Below are 12,903 nucleotides of genomic sequence, written 5' to 3' on the forward strand. Positions count from 1 at the left end.
TATGTATGTATGTATGTATGTATGTATTTCGTTTTTTGAGATGTTTGATTGTCGTGCCGATAATCGAAAATTTTAATAAAAATCTAAATCCCTACCCATATATTTTATATATTAGATATTAAGATTTAAAATCAGATTTCTATCTCTAAATTTTGGGTATTCAAAGATAAATTTGCAATTTCCAAATGAAAATAGATTCATAATTTTCAACAAAGATTGACAATAATTTAATGGTTTGTAATAAATAGAGAATATATTTTATATAGATTCTAAGTGTGATGTTGTTCATAAACTCACGAAATTTGAAATAAAATTGGAATCATAATCCAGTCTAAGAGTAATCTCGATTATGAATTCGAATTATTCCAATACCTATTGTGTACAAAATTAAATGACAAAATCGACGATGTAAAATACAGAATCTCCATTATACCATATACTAAAAAACTTGTGAATCTCATATGAGTTTTCTGAAATGTGTATATAATCTAACCAATTAATCCTTGCCAAATGGTGCTTGGAATAAACTTAACCGATCCCGGTTCAATTTCCGGTACGATCTAAATCTATGAACCGGACCTGGTATTTCCAAATTCCTATCCATCGCTTTCTTCTGAAATCGCTTTTTTTTTTTCCCCCCGGCGAGTTCTATCTTCCGATTCCTAGGGTTTATTCTCTTTCAATTTGAATCGTCGATTTCAATCGAAGAAGCTAAAGTGATGTTAAGCAGTTGCGTCTTTGTGATCCGTATGCGCTGCTTGAGGATGCGAACACCGAGTCCTGTGTTTCGCCCGGAGATTCTGTGGAGCCATGGATCGTTCTGTTTCTATGCATGGATCCGATTCAAATAGGACGAAGAAGAGGGGAAAAGGGGAGGGTGATTGTGATTTTTGGGCTTACCAGAACTGGCAAAAGCAGACCCGCCATGGAGCCTGCGAAAAGCTTATTAATGGCGAAATCATCAGTGCTGACTCCGTCCAGGTCTATTTCAATCGATTTGTTCTATATGATGCGATGTCTTTGAATCATTGCTGCCTCAGTTTGGTTGAAGTGAAATTGATTTTGAAGTTTCGTTTGTGGATAGGGAAGAACACTGCAATTTTTGGTTTCTTGGAAAAATGTAGCCTTGAATTGACTTGATGGAGTTGGTGTTGAAAGTTATATGAGATTTTGAACTTCCACTCTTAACTCCAAGAAAAGAGTAGGAACCAGTTGCAACATGGTGCGATCTTGCTTATAGAGAAATGGGATATAGACTTCCTCTGATGGGTTTATAGCCTTATAACATATCATCAATATGAAATTGTCTTTTGAAATGCTGATGAATTTTCTCTTTTGCTGTGGCAAATTATGGAACTTTGAATCTGTTCCGTAAGAAAATACAGTCCTGAGTTCTTACTCCGAGTTGCAGGATCATCCAAGCCATCAACGAGCGATAGATATGTATCTCATCGAGATATTTGTTAAGCTTTATTTGTTTGTATTCAACTCTTAATCTCTGTGGTGAGATTAGACTTGAAAGGATATTGCTTAGCTCTGCTCATGTACTAGATAATGGGTGAGCTTTATTGTCGATATTTTGCATCCATCTATTACTTCAGGTTCTTGACATAGACCTTCTTCCAAATTCAAATTCTGCAACTCGAGCCGTTGGGTGCAGACAGGTATGAAGTTATGGAAAGTGAGTGATGGAAGTAGACGATTGCACTGATGAAACTCTCTTTTACAGATGCTCCTTGTAAAATCTGAAATCCCAGGGGAGTTAGAAAGTAATGTTCAACTCTTTCTCTATTTGCACAAAATGAAATGTCGCTCGTTATCGTACCTTTTCTTTTCTTCCTTTGTGATGACTTCCCCGAAAGTAGCTAAAATCTGTACAATTTGTATGCTTGGACCGCGAAACTTGACATGGTTTCGTAATGAGCCCATCTATACCATTGGCTCACTGCCTCTAGTACCATCGGTATGTTTAGATGTAACTTTATTTTTACATATATGAAGTTATGGTTGTTGGTAATGATTTACTTGGTCCATCACAGGAGACGATACATGACTTCATTTTGTGATGCATATGGAGATCAAGCTCGAAACTTTGGTGGTGCCCGAGTTTCTGAAAACGAGCAAAGACACGCAAGAGGGTCAATCTTCCTATGAGCTCAAGGAATTCTGCCCGGAAATTAGGTATCCAGATGAAACAGACCCTTTTCTGTATGCCTCTTCTAGTTTGTTGTTCATCCGCTGGCTTCTCTCGGTTAAGATTTTGGAAAGGCAGTCTATACTCGATAAATATTTATGATCCTAAGACTAAAGTCATATGGTAGGCATATCATGACAGTTCAAATTAGGCCGAGAAATGATAATGAGAACCCAAGGACTTGATAATTAGAACCCGAGGACGCAGGACAGAAGTTCCATTCTTCGAATTCTGCTTTGAACTTGTGTTCTATACTGTTCTCTGCAAAACCCTAAAGGGGAAAGAATCCAACATAATTTGCTGCAACAAAGGTGAAAGTATCATGAGTTCTTATCAATGGAAAACCATTGAAACACACTTTTGAAGTGTTTGTGTTTTTTCATTTGTTCTGTCATTAGATTTGGTCAAATCTTAATGTTATGGAAGAGGTGTCAGTAATGTTTTCTTCATTAGCTTTTTGCAAACAAAAACACATTCGTTGAATATAAATGGCATTTAGTGGTTGGAAATTTTCTAATTTTGATAGCTTATAAACCGGTCGGACCGAAATTTCTCAAAATTTTAGTTGAATAAATACGTTTCTTTTTGTTTGATTCTTTAATTATTTTATATTTGGTTTAATTTTCAGTTAGGGTGATGTGTCTATTTTTATTTTGGTTTTTGATTTGGGTGCAGACATAATTTCATTCACATTATCGGGTTGATATTGATTTTGATTTTGATATGATATCCATACCAAAATAAGCACCCAAACCGCCAAACCCTAAGGAATCTTTTGGTCTTTATCTATCAAACTCAAGTCTAGGACGTCAAATCAATAACATAACACATTCATTTATCTCAATTTAGGATTTTTGAGTTACATATAATTTATTTTGAGTTACATTTATAACGAGGAAACTGACAAAGACAAAAAAAATGTGGTCGAGTTTTATTTTAGACCATAAAATGTCATTATCAATTCGGTGGTTCTGCCTAATCCATTTGAGTAATCTCACTTCCCTATTGGTTTCTTTACCCAAATCCCTCCATTCAATTAATCGCATTATATAAAAATACCTTTAATAATAATCGTTAAAAAAATCCTATAATATTATCCAACAGTTGTTATTTTCCATGTGATACAAAAAAAAAAAGGAGAAATCGCCATAAAAACCCTGTACTCTTCCCAGGTCAACGAAAAAACCCTGTACTTTTTTGGTTACCAATTAAACCCTATACATGGTATGATTAACCAATAAAATCCCAAACTTGTTAATAATTCACCGAAAACCCCCCGCGTCTGCCAACTCAAATAAAAATGATGATGTGGCAATGACTTGGCTTCCAAATTATGTACACATCATCAAAATGATGACACATCATCATTTCAAACAAAAATAAATTAAATAATTTATTTAAATTAATTTATATACATATAAATTCATATATATATGTTACATGTATAACTAATATATATATATACATATTATTTTTAATAGATACATTATATGTGTATGTGTTAGTTATAATTATTTTTATTGTAATATGTATATGTATTAGTTATAATATACATATATTTTATCAAAAAAAAATATACATATATATTGTATTGTAGTTATGTGTGTAATATATTGTAGTTATACATATAACATATACATATATAACTAATATACATATTACAATAAAATAATTATAACTAACATATACACATATAATATATCTATTAAAAATAATATGTATATGTTACATGTATAAATATATCTATTAAAAATAATATGTATATGTATATGTATTAGTTATACATGTAACATATATATATACAACTAATATACATATTAAAAGAAAAGTAATTATAACTAATATATACACTATATATTAAAAAATAATATATATTAACAAATAATATGTATATATATATTATTTTTAATGTAATTTATAATATATATATATATATATGTATATTTTAGTAGTTATAAGTAATTTTATATGTAATATATATATATGTGTGAATTTATATGTATATAAATTAATTTAAATAAATTATGTAATTTATTTTTGTTTGAAATGATGATGTGTCATAATTTTGATGATGTGTACATAACTTGGAAGCCAAGTCATTGCCACATCATCATTTTTGTTTGAGTTGGCAGTCGCGGGGGGTTTTCGGTGAATTATTAACAAGTTTGGGGTTTTATTGGTTAATCATACCAAGTATATGGTTTAATTGGTAAGCAAAAAAGTACAGGGTTTTTTCGTTGACCTGGGAAAAGTACAGGGTTTTTATGGCGATATCCCCAAAAAAAAAAGTCAATTGATTTTCAAACTCTCGACTATTTACATGATAATGATATAGAATAAAATATTTATGGAATAAAAAATAATTAAAACTTGAGAAACAGCAGCTGTTATAAACAAATTTAGTAAAATAACTTTTCATTGTAATTTGAAACGCCTGTCTAATGCTTGTGTTTGGGTTTAGTTTCAATTTGGGGTTTAGTTTACGGTTAGGTTTATGTTTTAATAATTTAAAACTTTTATTTTTTAAAGTGTCGTTTTCGTAAATTTTAGTTATTTTTTGGATTATTAACTACCTACCCTTTCTAATCAATTGTATAATTCAATTACTTTGGTATAAAATTATTTTTTTGTATAATTCAATTACTTTGGTATAAATTTATTTTAAAGAATACCATTAGAAATTGTTGATGTCTTGGACTGACCTTTTGATTCTCTCGCTTCTTTGGCAGGGGACCAAATTAGGACCCTCACTAAATATTTCAAATATCTAATGATATCATTAAACGCTCACATAATCAACTACTAATTATGATTAGAGAAAATATACCCTTTCTTTCCGTGATCTATAAAATTTGTTTTTTACACACAACATATATAATTAAATTAAATTAAATTGAAAAAAAAAATACCCGAATTCAGATGTGGATAAAATCTCTTGGCCGTTTGATCGCTTATTTATAATCGTTTATGGATCGTTCCTTCCCTGGTATGCCGACGTGTCATATATGTTTGTTTTCTTTTATTTTAAATTTAATGTTATATCATATATCATATAAAAAAAATTGTATTTTTAGTTTATTTTATTTTATTTTTGTCCTTTTGATCCTTGTTTGGTTGCCGAGAAAACTGAAAGGAAACCAAAAAAAAAAAAAGAGAAGGAAAGAGAAAGAACTCTGCTTGTCTCAGGAAGAGTCATGGTTTTCCTTGCTTCCCAAAACTTTCCGTGACGATTCAGTGACCAAATCTTCGGTTTAGGTATAATCTCAACTCCATATCTTATGCTTTTTTTCAAAAAAAAAAAAAATTTCAGTTTTCCCCTTTGCCCCCCCTTTTTCTGGGTTTTATCAATCTTGATGTCCGCTTGAAGATGGATTTTTTTTTGGAATTTTCCTTGTGATTCGTGTCTCAGTTTCTTGAGAATTTTCTCAGTAACCAAACTGATCCAAAGAAAATCCATTCAGATTCTATTCCCATGTCGTGATCTGTGAATCTGTGTTGTATCAGAAGCCATTGAGTATCTGAAAGCAGAAGAATCTGAAATCTTTATGGCAAGTGTTTTTCCCCTGTGATAGCTCGCTTGCAGTTGAAGTTTCTGAATGCGAGAGATTATACTGATTGTGTATAGGTATACAATTCATATCCATAGATATATATAGATGTATACCTACACATATACGGTCTCAGAATCAAATTCTCTGCGGGATTAAATTCTGTCTCCTTCGAGAATTTGATGCCTTTTTCATTCTGTTTTCTTTGATTTGGATCAAAATTTGACATCCCTCACACTTGGGAGGAAACTGAGCTATAATGCTTATCAACAGGAACTCGTATTTATCGATAATGATTATATCGACGCTACTTAATCTGCTGTTTGATGTTAAATTTCCTTTCCTAAATGTGAAATATATATACAATGCCTTAAACGTTTCTCATTATAGGGTCCTTAACACTCTTTGCTCTTGTTTCATGGAATGTTTACCAATATTCTCGATCAGATATTCGCGATTTTGGAGTAGCAATCATGAGATTCAAGAAGGGGAGTGAAGTTGAAGTGTTTAGCAACAGGGAAGTCCCATCAGGAGCATGGCGCATTGCCGAGATAATATCGGGAAATGGGCATTATTACAAAGTCAGGTATGGAAGTTATGCATGTATTGCGTCTGATGGAGAGAGGGTACCGAGGAAAAGTATAAGGCCTTTGCCTCCTCCGGGGGAGGTTGTAAAATGTTGGGCACCTGGTGACATTGTAGAAGTTTTTGAGAATTCTTCTTGGAAGATGGCAGCGGTTTCCAAGATTTTGGCGAGGGATTGCTTCTTGGTTAGATTACTTGGATCCTCACTGGAATTCAGAGCAACCCAATTCGACATTCGGGTTAGACAATCTTGGCAAAATGATGGGTGGATCACGATAGGGCAGGTACTGTTCATCAATTCCTTTGGCATGCTGATTTTACAGATACATCTCTAAAAAGAACTTGCCATTTTGTTTGTAATTATCTTCTTTTACTCAGATCGGCTTGTGGGCTGTTTTGCTTATAGCCTTTGAACTGACTTTTTTTTTTTTGTTATTTATGCATCTCCTTTCAGGGTTCTAAAGGTGTCAATGAAGGTCAACATGATCAATCTTTATCCATCAAGTGTAAAGCAAGATTAAGCACTCAGTCTCATGTAAGAAACTCAAGGAAAAAGCTGAACCTGAAAGGTGATGTTATTACTCTTGAGAGTAAAGGCGAGCTTGACGATTTTGATGTTCTTTCATCTAAAGGTTTAAAGAGAAAGCCCTACTCTCTGGTTGAACCACATGGTCTTCGAACTGCCCAGAAAATCAGAGCGGTTGAAAAAGGCTGCAGACCAAATAGACCTTTGGCTGCTGCTTACCCGTCAACCTTCCTTGAAAAGGTAGATGATAATACCCTTTTCCCAGGGAAAACTATACACGAAAAATACAATATTGGTTCAACCGAGAATCGAACTGGCAGCTTTGCTGATGTAGCTGAATCTTTGTTGGCAAAAGGCGTAGAAGAAGAAGAAGAAGAAACAGAAAGTATTGCTTCTTCTGTCGGTAGTTGTAGCATTGGTTCGTATAGTTTCGTCCCGATCGAAGACATCAACGAGAATACTTCAAGCGATGCAGAATCAGTTTGTGGCTCAGAGAGTCATAGAAGAAAGACCATTCGACCGGGGAAGCACTCGGAAGGTGAACTCCATAGGTTAGAGCTGGATGCATACCGTTGCACGATAGAGAGACTTCATGCTTCCGGGCCTATAACTTGGGAACAAGAAGTATGGATCACGAATCTCCGAGCCGCCCTTAACATATCGAACGATGAACATCTGGTTCAGATAAGAAATCTTGTCTCTGCTGATAACAGCACTGTTTACAGATAACGGGAAAAATGTCATTACCCTGTTTTCTTTCTCTAGACTTTTGTCCTGATTTTCTGCCAATTGTCCATCTATGATGTTTTATAGAATAAATTGATCTAGGCTGTACAATTTGTACACTGTAGAGCATTTGAATTCATGAGTTCATAAATGTATAATTCCCAGTTTTTTTTTTGGGTGTGTTTTCACTGATTCAGGAGAGTTGCTTTGTATCTATGGAAGAGTCCTTGTCTTTACTGTCAGAAAAACTTTTGTTAGATGGGTTTCTACTAATGCTGCAGATTCTCCAGACAGCCATTTGAAGCCGTTTGTCTTGTTTTCTACTAATCTGTGGAAATTATATATATATATATATATATATATAGTCCTATTATAGTCATGCAGTAATGCAAGGAAGTCTGTTTGTAACTGTTTGCTTCTGTAGTTTTTGTCTGATTCTTTTACTCTTCTTTTTTTTTTAATTAAAAAAACTCATTTTCTGTCCTCGAATCGAAAGATTCGCAAAATAAATCCATAAGAATATAACAGCAGCAATTAGATGCGATCAAATTTGTTAAAAAATCAGAGGCGTGTCCTTTTCGGGTACGGGTTGAATATTTATTTTTAAAAAATATAATAATTTTGTGGAGGTTGAAACTTGAATTGTTTATATTCTGTGTAAGAATCAGATACTGAGTTGGGCAATCACAAGAGTTAGGTGTTTGCAGACACCTAACTAATATACCCGAAAATGAGAAACCTAATAATTGGCGAATACGAGGTTGCCGACCCAAAACCCCAACCGGGGGGTTTGGATACGGATTTCATTGATCAACTATCGGTACGAGGTTTCAAGTGAGGGTGTTACAGATATTCTATTCGACTGACTGAAGGGATTACACGATCTTGCCTCAGCCTCGGCCTCGTTGGCTATTCGCCTCATCAAACATGTCTCTCATCAACCCTAACCACATCCCAATACGAAGTCACATTCTTAAGAAAGAAAAACGAAGCTCCTAACTACATATTTTTTTAACCGGTTCGGAAAATCGCGGGGATTTAGAACCCTTCTCCTCCTACAACCAAATCCCACGTATCTCCAAATCCGAAACCCAAAAAAAAAAAAGAGAAAAAAAATACTTAGATGATTAAATATGTAACAACCAAAAAGCCCCCCCCCCCCCCAAGAGCATATATGATAATACCCCCAACCGCAACGGTAACCATTCTCTCTCGCAAAGAACTATGTAACATGACACACAGACCAAACAACAGTCAGAGTCCTCCTCTTTACTCAAAGGTGTCATCATCGTCGTCCGGAAGTGGCTGAGCTGCTGCTGCCAAGAGCTCTGCCTCGTGCCTGTACACATAACAGAGTTTGTATTCTTATTACAAGTTTCCCGATGATAAACCCGAGCAAAGACAAAACGATATGGAATGCATAGTTTTCATGTGATTCATAGTTCCGGAATAGTGAGAATCGAAAACTTACTGCTGTTGGGCAGCCAAGTCGATGGTAACCTCCGGGGGAGCAAGAGCAGGTGATTCCACAAAGTGAAGGTTAGGGTCCCTGAAACAGAGCATATTCAGTGAAATTTTTTGCCGCAGATTCCCGATCTTGACTGATTCATAGTTAAGGATAAAAGAAGTGATTGCAGGTCTTACCCGGCGAGTTTCCGGGCAAGGTACAGGAACGGCTTCTCAAAGTTGTAGTTGCTCTTAGCAGAGATCTCGTAGTACTGGAGATTCTTCTTCCTGTGGAAAGTCACTTGCTTGGCCTTCACTTGCCTGTTCTTCACGTCAACTTTGTTTCCACACAGAACAATCGGGATGTTTTCACACACCCTACGGGAATGAATATCAAAATAAGCTTTCGTCCCAGATCACAAAAAGAGAGGATCAAGAAAAGGCATCTGAGAAGTATTAGAACCTGCATAGATCACGGTGCCACGTAGGAACGTTCTTGTATGTCAGACGAGCCGTGACATCAAACATAATGATGGCACATTGTCCATGGATGCTGCAAGAAAACACACATACTTGTTTAACAACACACACCTACCAAACATAAGACAAAAGAAGATACCATACAAAAGAAATCGAAAAGACAAGTTTCATCATGCAGTCAATATAATCACCACATCATGTAAGCTACATATGCATATTCTCATTACCCATGTAGCAATAAGTGGTTGTTAACTTGTTCAGCACACTATCTATACATGCTACCGAAATGAGAAAATGAATGCAGCTTCTAAAACCTTTCCACTACCAAGATCCCTGGAAAGAGCAGTGCACTTACTAGTATCCATCTCTTAGACCACCAAATTTCTCTTGTCCTGCGGTATCCCAACAGTAAAAGCGGATCTTACCACAGTTTGTGAAGAAATCGAGAGGATGAACCTCCACACCAATAGTGGCTGCAAAATACAACATTAACCTCATCAAAAGACAATCACAAGGACACAATCTGCATATGACAAGCAATCCTTCATTCCAAGTACTTACGTTCATACTTCTTCTCAAACTCTCCCGTGAGATGTCTCTTCACAAATGTAGTTTTCCCTGCACAATCACAGATGACATTGGCTTTTAGAATTGACAAATCTATTCAACGAATTCATATCAACTCGAGGAGAACACAACCCAAATTACCCAAAAAAAAGTCTAACAACTTATTGTCTACAAAATGAGATATGGTTTGGGACTCATTTCAGAATACACAGCTACTCCTCAAAAGCAAAAACCCAAAATTTCTGAACATGGATATGTTCAATCATCTATACAAACTATTAGATAATATTCTTTGATAATGTTTGATATACGGTTACAACAAATTCCTATATGTATTAGTGCTTACATTGATGATTGTAATGGTGTTAGTATATGCACTTGTGTTAAAAAGAAATAATATACAGAAAATTTTCATTTCGTAACTAAAATCATCATCGTACTTTCACGGTTTCAACTTCATAGACAGCCATGCATTCTTGAGAGATGATGGAACGATGAGTTTCTCTTGCTACCAACGGGCAAGTATTTGATTCGAACGTTGTAAAAAGATCCTTTCCATCTAAGCAAAATTTTAATGGATCCTTTACAACGCTCGAATCAATCACCTGCCAGTGTAAACTATACCGTTGAAGGTCTCAACATTGGTGTTTAATGTATGCGTGTTGATGACAAAAGAACTCATCATTCCACCATCTCTCGTATATGCACGGGAGGGATCCCGCAGAAGCCGTGAAAGTACGATAATGGTTTTAATTACGCAGTCACCAGAATTTGTCTGTCTATTAATTTCTTTTAACACAATTTTTACATAGTCTATCGCACATACTAGCACCGTTACAACCACCAATATAAATGTTGATACATATAGAAATTTGTTTTAACTGTATAACAAACATTATATAAGAGAATATTATCTAATAATAACAATCATACCATTTTCTACGGTCCAACCACCCATCCCGTATAAGAGATGTATGAACATATACATTCTCAAACACGGATAGGCATTCTTAGTTGATTCAGACGCATCAAATGGACAAACAAACAACATATACAGAGAGAGAGAGAGGGAGAGAGTACCAGTGCCTCCATCACCGACGATGACAAGCTTGAAGCTAGGGTAATCGACGGTCTGCTGATTCGGTAGAGCCTAAACACACAAAAAAATATCACAACAAAAACAACGAAAAACTAAAAGCAATTACGAGATCTGAAAACGAATAAACCCTAGAAAATCAAACCAAATACCCAACGACGAACAAAAACAAAAGTAATCAAAAGACAAGACACAAATCCTCGACACACGCATAGAGAGGGGGAGAGAGAGTGAGGTTTCGCTCACCATTGATAGTCGCCGATAGGAATCGAGAGAGAGACAGAGATTGGGGTGATGAGAACGGCGAGAGGGAGAGAGGGTTTAAAAAGAGAGAGAGAGGGGGAGCGTTTGGCTTAGGGTTGACGCAATGCTCATGACCGTTGGATCTGATGACTCTCTTTTCTCTTTTGGTTCTGCATTTCTCACGCAGCTTTGTCCACCGTTGGATCTCATTTAGCTTTAAGTCCACGCGTACCCATTATGCGGTGTTTCTTTTTCTTTCGAATAATAATAATTTAAAAAAATTTAAATCAAAACGGTCAAATATTTTGAACTTTCCTGACCCCAAAAGCTAAAAATTCTAAAATAGTACCCTTACTTTTATGTATCTCTCTATTTCGACCCATTTCTTTTTAATCTTCTCCTTACATATTAATTTCGGACATTTCATCTCGCACTTTCATAGTTTACAAAAACAAAACAAAATGAACTGAGATGTGACCGTTTTATTTTGGAAGATAGATAGATACTCGATCATAGATAAGAAGATGAGATCTATCTATGTATGCAAGTGTATCCATGAACGAGATCTGTGACAAAACGTTACAATGTGTATGTTTTTTAGCTAGAATCTTCGGATATCCGTTAGAATCCTAAACACATAGATCAACCGATACTTCATAGAAACATGAACACTTATTTGTAGGGATTATCGTTTCGATATTCGAGTCAAGAATGATCCGTTTTTACAAAAATAGATATCAATTTGTTATTATATTATATTCGATTCGATTTTTATTTAAAAAAATTTAGATCTTTTTTTAAAAAAATTGATTTTTCAGATTCGATTCGATTTCAAAAAATTTAGTTTTTCTAACATTAATACCTTTCAAAAATTTTGGAGGATTCGGATAGAAAAAAATAACTCTTTTTTCAGTTCAATACGATTCCATTATGAGGAATCCAACCGAAACATCCACGCCTACCTACTTCTTGTGCAGACTAGTTTTCTCGACTCCATGAGAAAACGGATTCGAGATTCTTACGAGATAGATTTCCTGTCGACTAATATCGAAACAGTCCGATCCTCGATATACGTCGATTGTTGTGGATATTGTTAGGGTTCCATATCGACCAAATACGGGTTTTAGTTGGTATGTATATAGTTTAGGCCTTCTCCCTTACAGGGATCTTAAGAGGATGGATAATAGCCTACAGGGTAGGTTTCAAATAGGCACATCATCACATGTCAAACAATACCCTAAAATGCTTTTAACCTAAACTAGGAAATCGGATCTCCAAAGAAAAAAAGCATAGAGAGAAGGTTTTTTGAAGGTACCATTTTTTTTTTTTTGCATAGGCAAAAGCTTAAAACCACAAACTCTCACTTCTCTCTCTTCTTGAGAAAGATAAGAGAATTACTTCCAGAGCTTACGAAGAGACATGTTCTTCTCTGTGTCTTTCTTCATAACCTTTGCAACCGCCATCTCAAAGTATTCTTGTGTTACATGCACCC

General features: G+C 35.1%; 3 protein-coding genes and 1 long non-coding RNA gene across 8 annotated transcripts in view; 2 read left to right on the forward strand and 2 right to left on the reverse strand.

The window, feature by feature from the left end:
* The first annotated feature begins 604 nt into the window (after positions 1 to 604).
* Positions 605 to 2,643, forward strand: LOC104811042. 2 transcript variants are annotated; one of them, XR_771371.1, is made up of 2 exons: positions 605 to 1,963; positions 2,040 to 2,643. It is a non-coding gene; the product is annotated as an uncharacterized LOC104811042 (long non-coding RNA). The 2 variants fall into 2 exon arrangements; XR_771372.1 differs by having other exon boundaries at positions 605 to 1,769.
* Positions 2,644 to 5,221: 2,578 nt separating this feature from the next.
* On the forward strand, positions 5,222 to 7,886 carry LOC104811043. Of its 4 annotated transcripts, XM_010537576.1 has the most exons (4): positions 5,222 to 5,449; positions 5,699 to 5,819; positions 6,190 to 6,611; positions 6,782 to 7,886. In XM_010537576.1, exons 3-4 carry the CDS (start codon positions 6,216 to 6,218, stop codon positions 7,580 to 7,582), a joined length of 1,197 nt encoding a protein of 398 aa, XP_010535878.1. In that variant the 5' UTR covers positions 5,222 to 5,449; positions 5,699 to 5,819; positions 6,190 to 6,215; the 3' UTR covers positions 7,583 to 7,886. The 4 variants fall into 4 exon arrangements, with proteins under 4 accessions (XP_010535878.1, XP_010535876.1, XP_010535877.1 ...); XM_010537574.2 differs by lacking the exon at positions 5,699 to 5,819 and having other exon boundaries at positions 5,223 to 5,449; XM_010537575.1 differs by lacking the exon at positions 5,222 to 5,449 and having other exon boundaries at positions 5,501 to 5,819.
* Positions 7,887 to 8,325: 439 nt separating this feature from the next.
* Positions 8,326 to 11,522, reverse strand: LOC104811044 (GTP-binding nuclear protein Ran-3-like). Its single transcript, XM_010537580.1, has 8 exons — positions 11,415 to 11,522; positions 11,153 to 11,222; positions 10,067 to 10,123; positions 9,861 to 9,978; positions 9,489 to 9,578; positions 9,224 to 9,403; positions 9,051 to 9,128; positions 8,326 to 8,918 (listed from the first exon to the last, which is right to left on the reverse strand). The coding sequence occupies exons 1-8, from the start codon at positions 11,415 to 11,417 to the stop codon at positions 8,849 to 8,851; spliced, it is 666 nt and encodes a 221-aa protein (XP_010535882.1). The 5' UTR covers positions 11,418 to 11,522; the 3' UTR covers positions 8,326 to 8,848.
* A 1,057-nt stretch (positions 11,523 to 12,579) lies between these two features.
* LOC104811046 (26S protease regulatory subunit 8 homolog A-like) overlaps positions 12,580 to 12,903 on the reverse strand; it is a 3,930-nt gene continuing 3,606 nt past the window's right edge. Inside the window, exon 10 of the mRNA XM_010537582.2 lies at positions 12,580 to 12,903. This exon is cut by the window's right edge and continues 23 nt beyond it. Coding sequence (XP_010535884.1) covers positions 12,806 to 12,903 — 98 coding nt within the window. The 3' untranslated portion in view covers positions 12,580 to 12,805.

This window comes from Tarenaya hassleriana, unplaced genomic scaffold, assembly GCF_000463585.1.
Source record: "Tarenaya hassleriana unplaced genomic scaffold, ASM46358v1 Cleome19, whole genome shotgun sequence".
Classification (NCBI taxonomy): Eukaryota; Viridiplantae; Streptophyta; class Magnoliopsida; order Brassicales; family Cleomaceae; genus Tarenaya; species Tarenaya hassleriana.

Bases quoted from the DNA above. Each gene is read 5' to 3' on its own strand.
- LOC104811044 (XM_010537580.1), bottom strand. The intron at 10,124-11,152 runs GTACTCTCTCCC...GTGATTGTGCAG, and splicing joins CGTCGGTGATGGAGGCACTG to GGAAAACTACATTTGTGAAG. The intron at 9,129-9,223 runs GTAAGACCTGCA...GCTCTGTTTCAG, and splicing joins CTTGCCCGGAAACTCGCCGG to GGACCCTAACCTTCACTTTG.
- LOC104811043 (XM_010537576.1), top strand. From the start codon at position 6,216: ATGAGATTCAAGAAGGGGAGTGAAGTTGAAGTGTTTAGCAACAGGGAA. The intron at 6,612-6,781 runs GTACTGTTCATC...ATCTCCTTTCAG, and splicing joins GGTGGATCACGATAGGGCAG to GGTTCTAAAGGTGTCAATGA.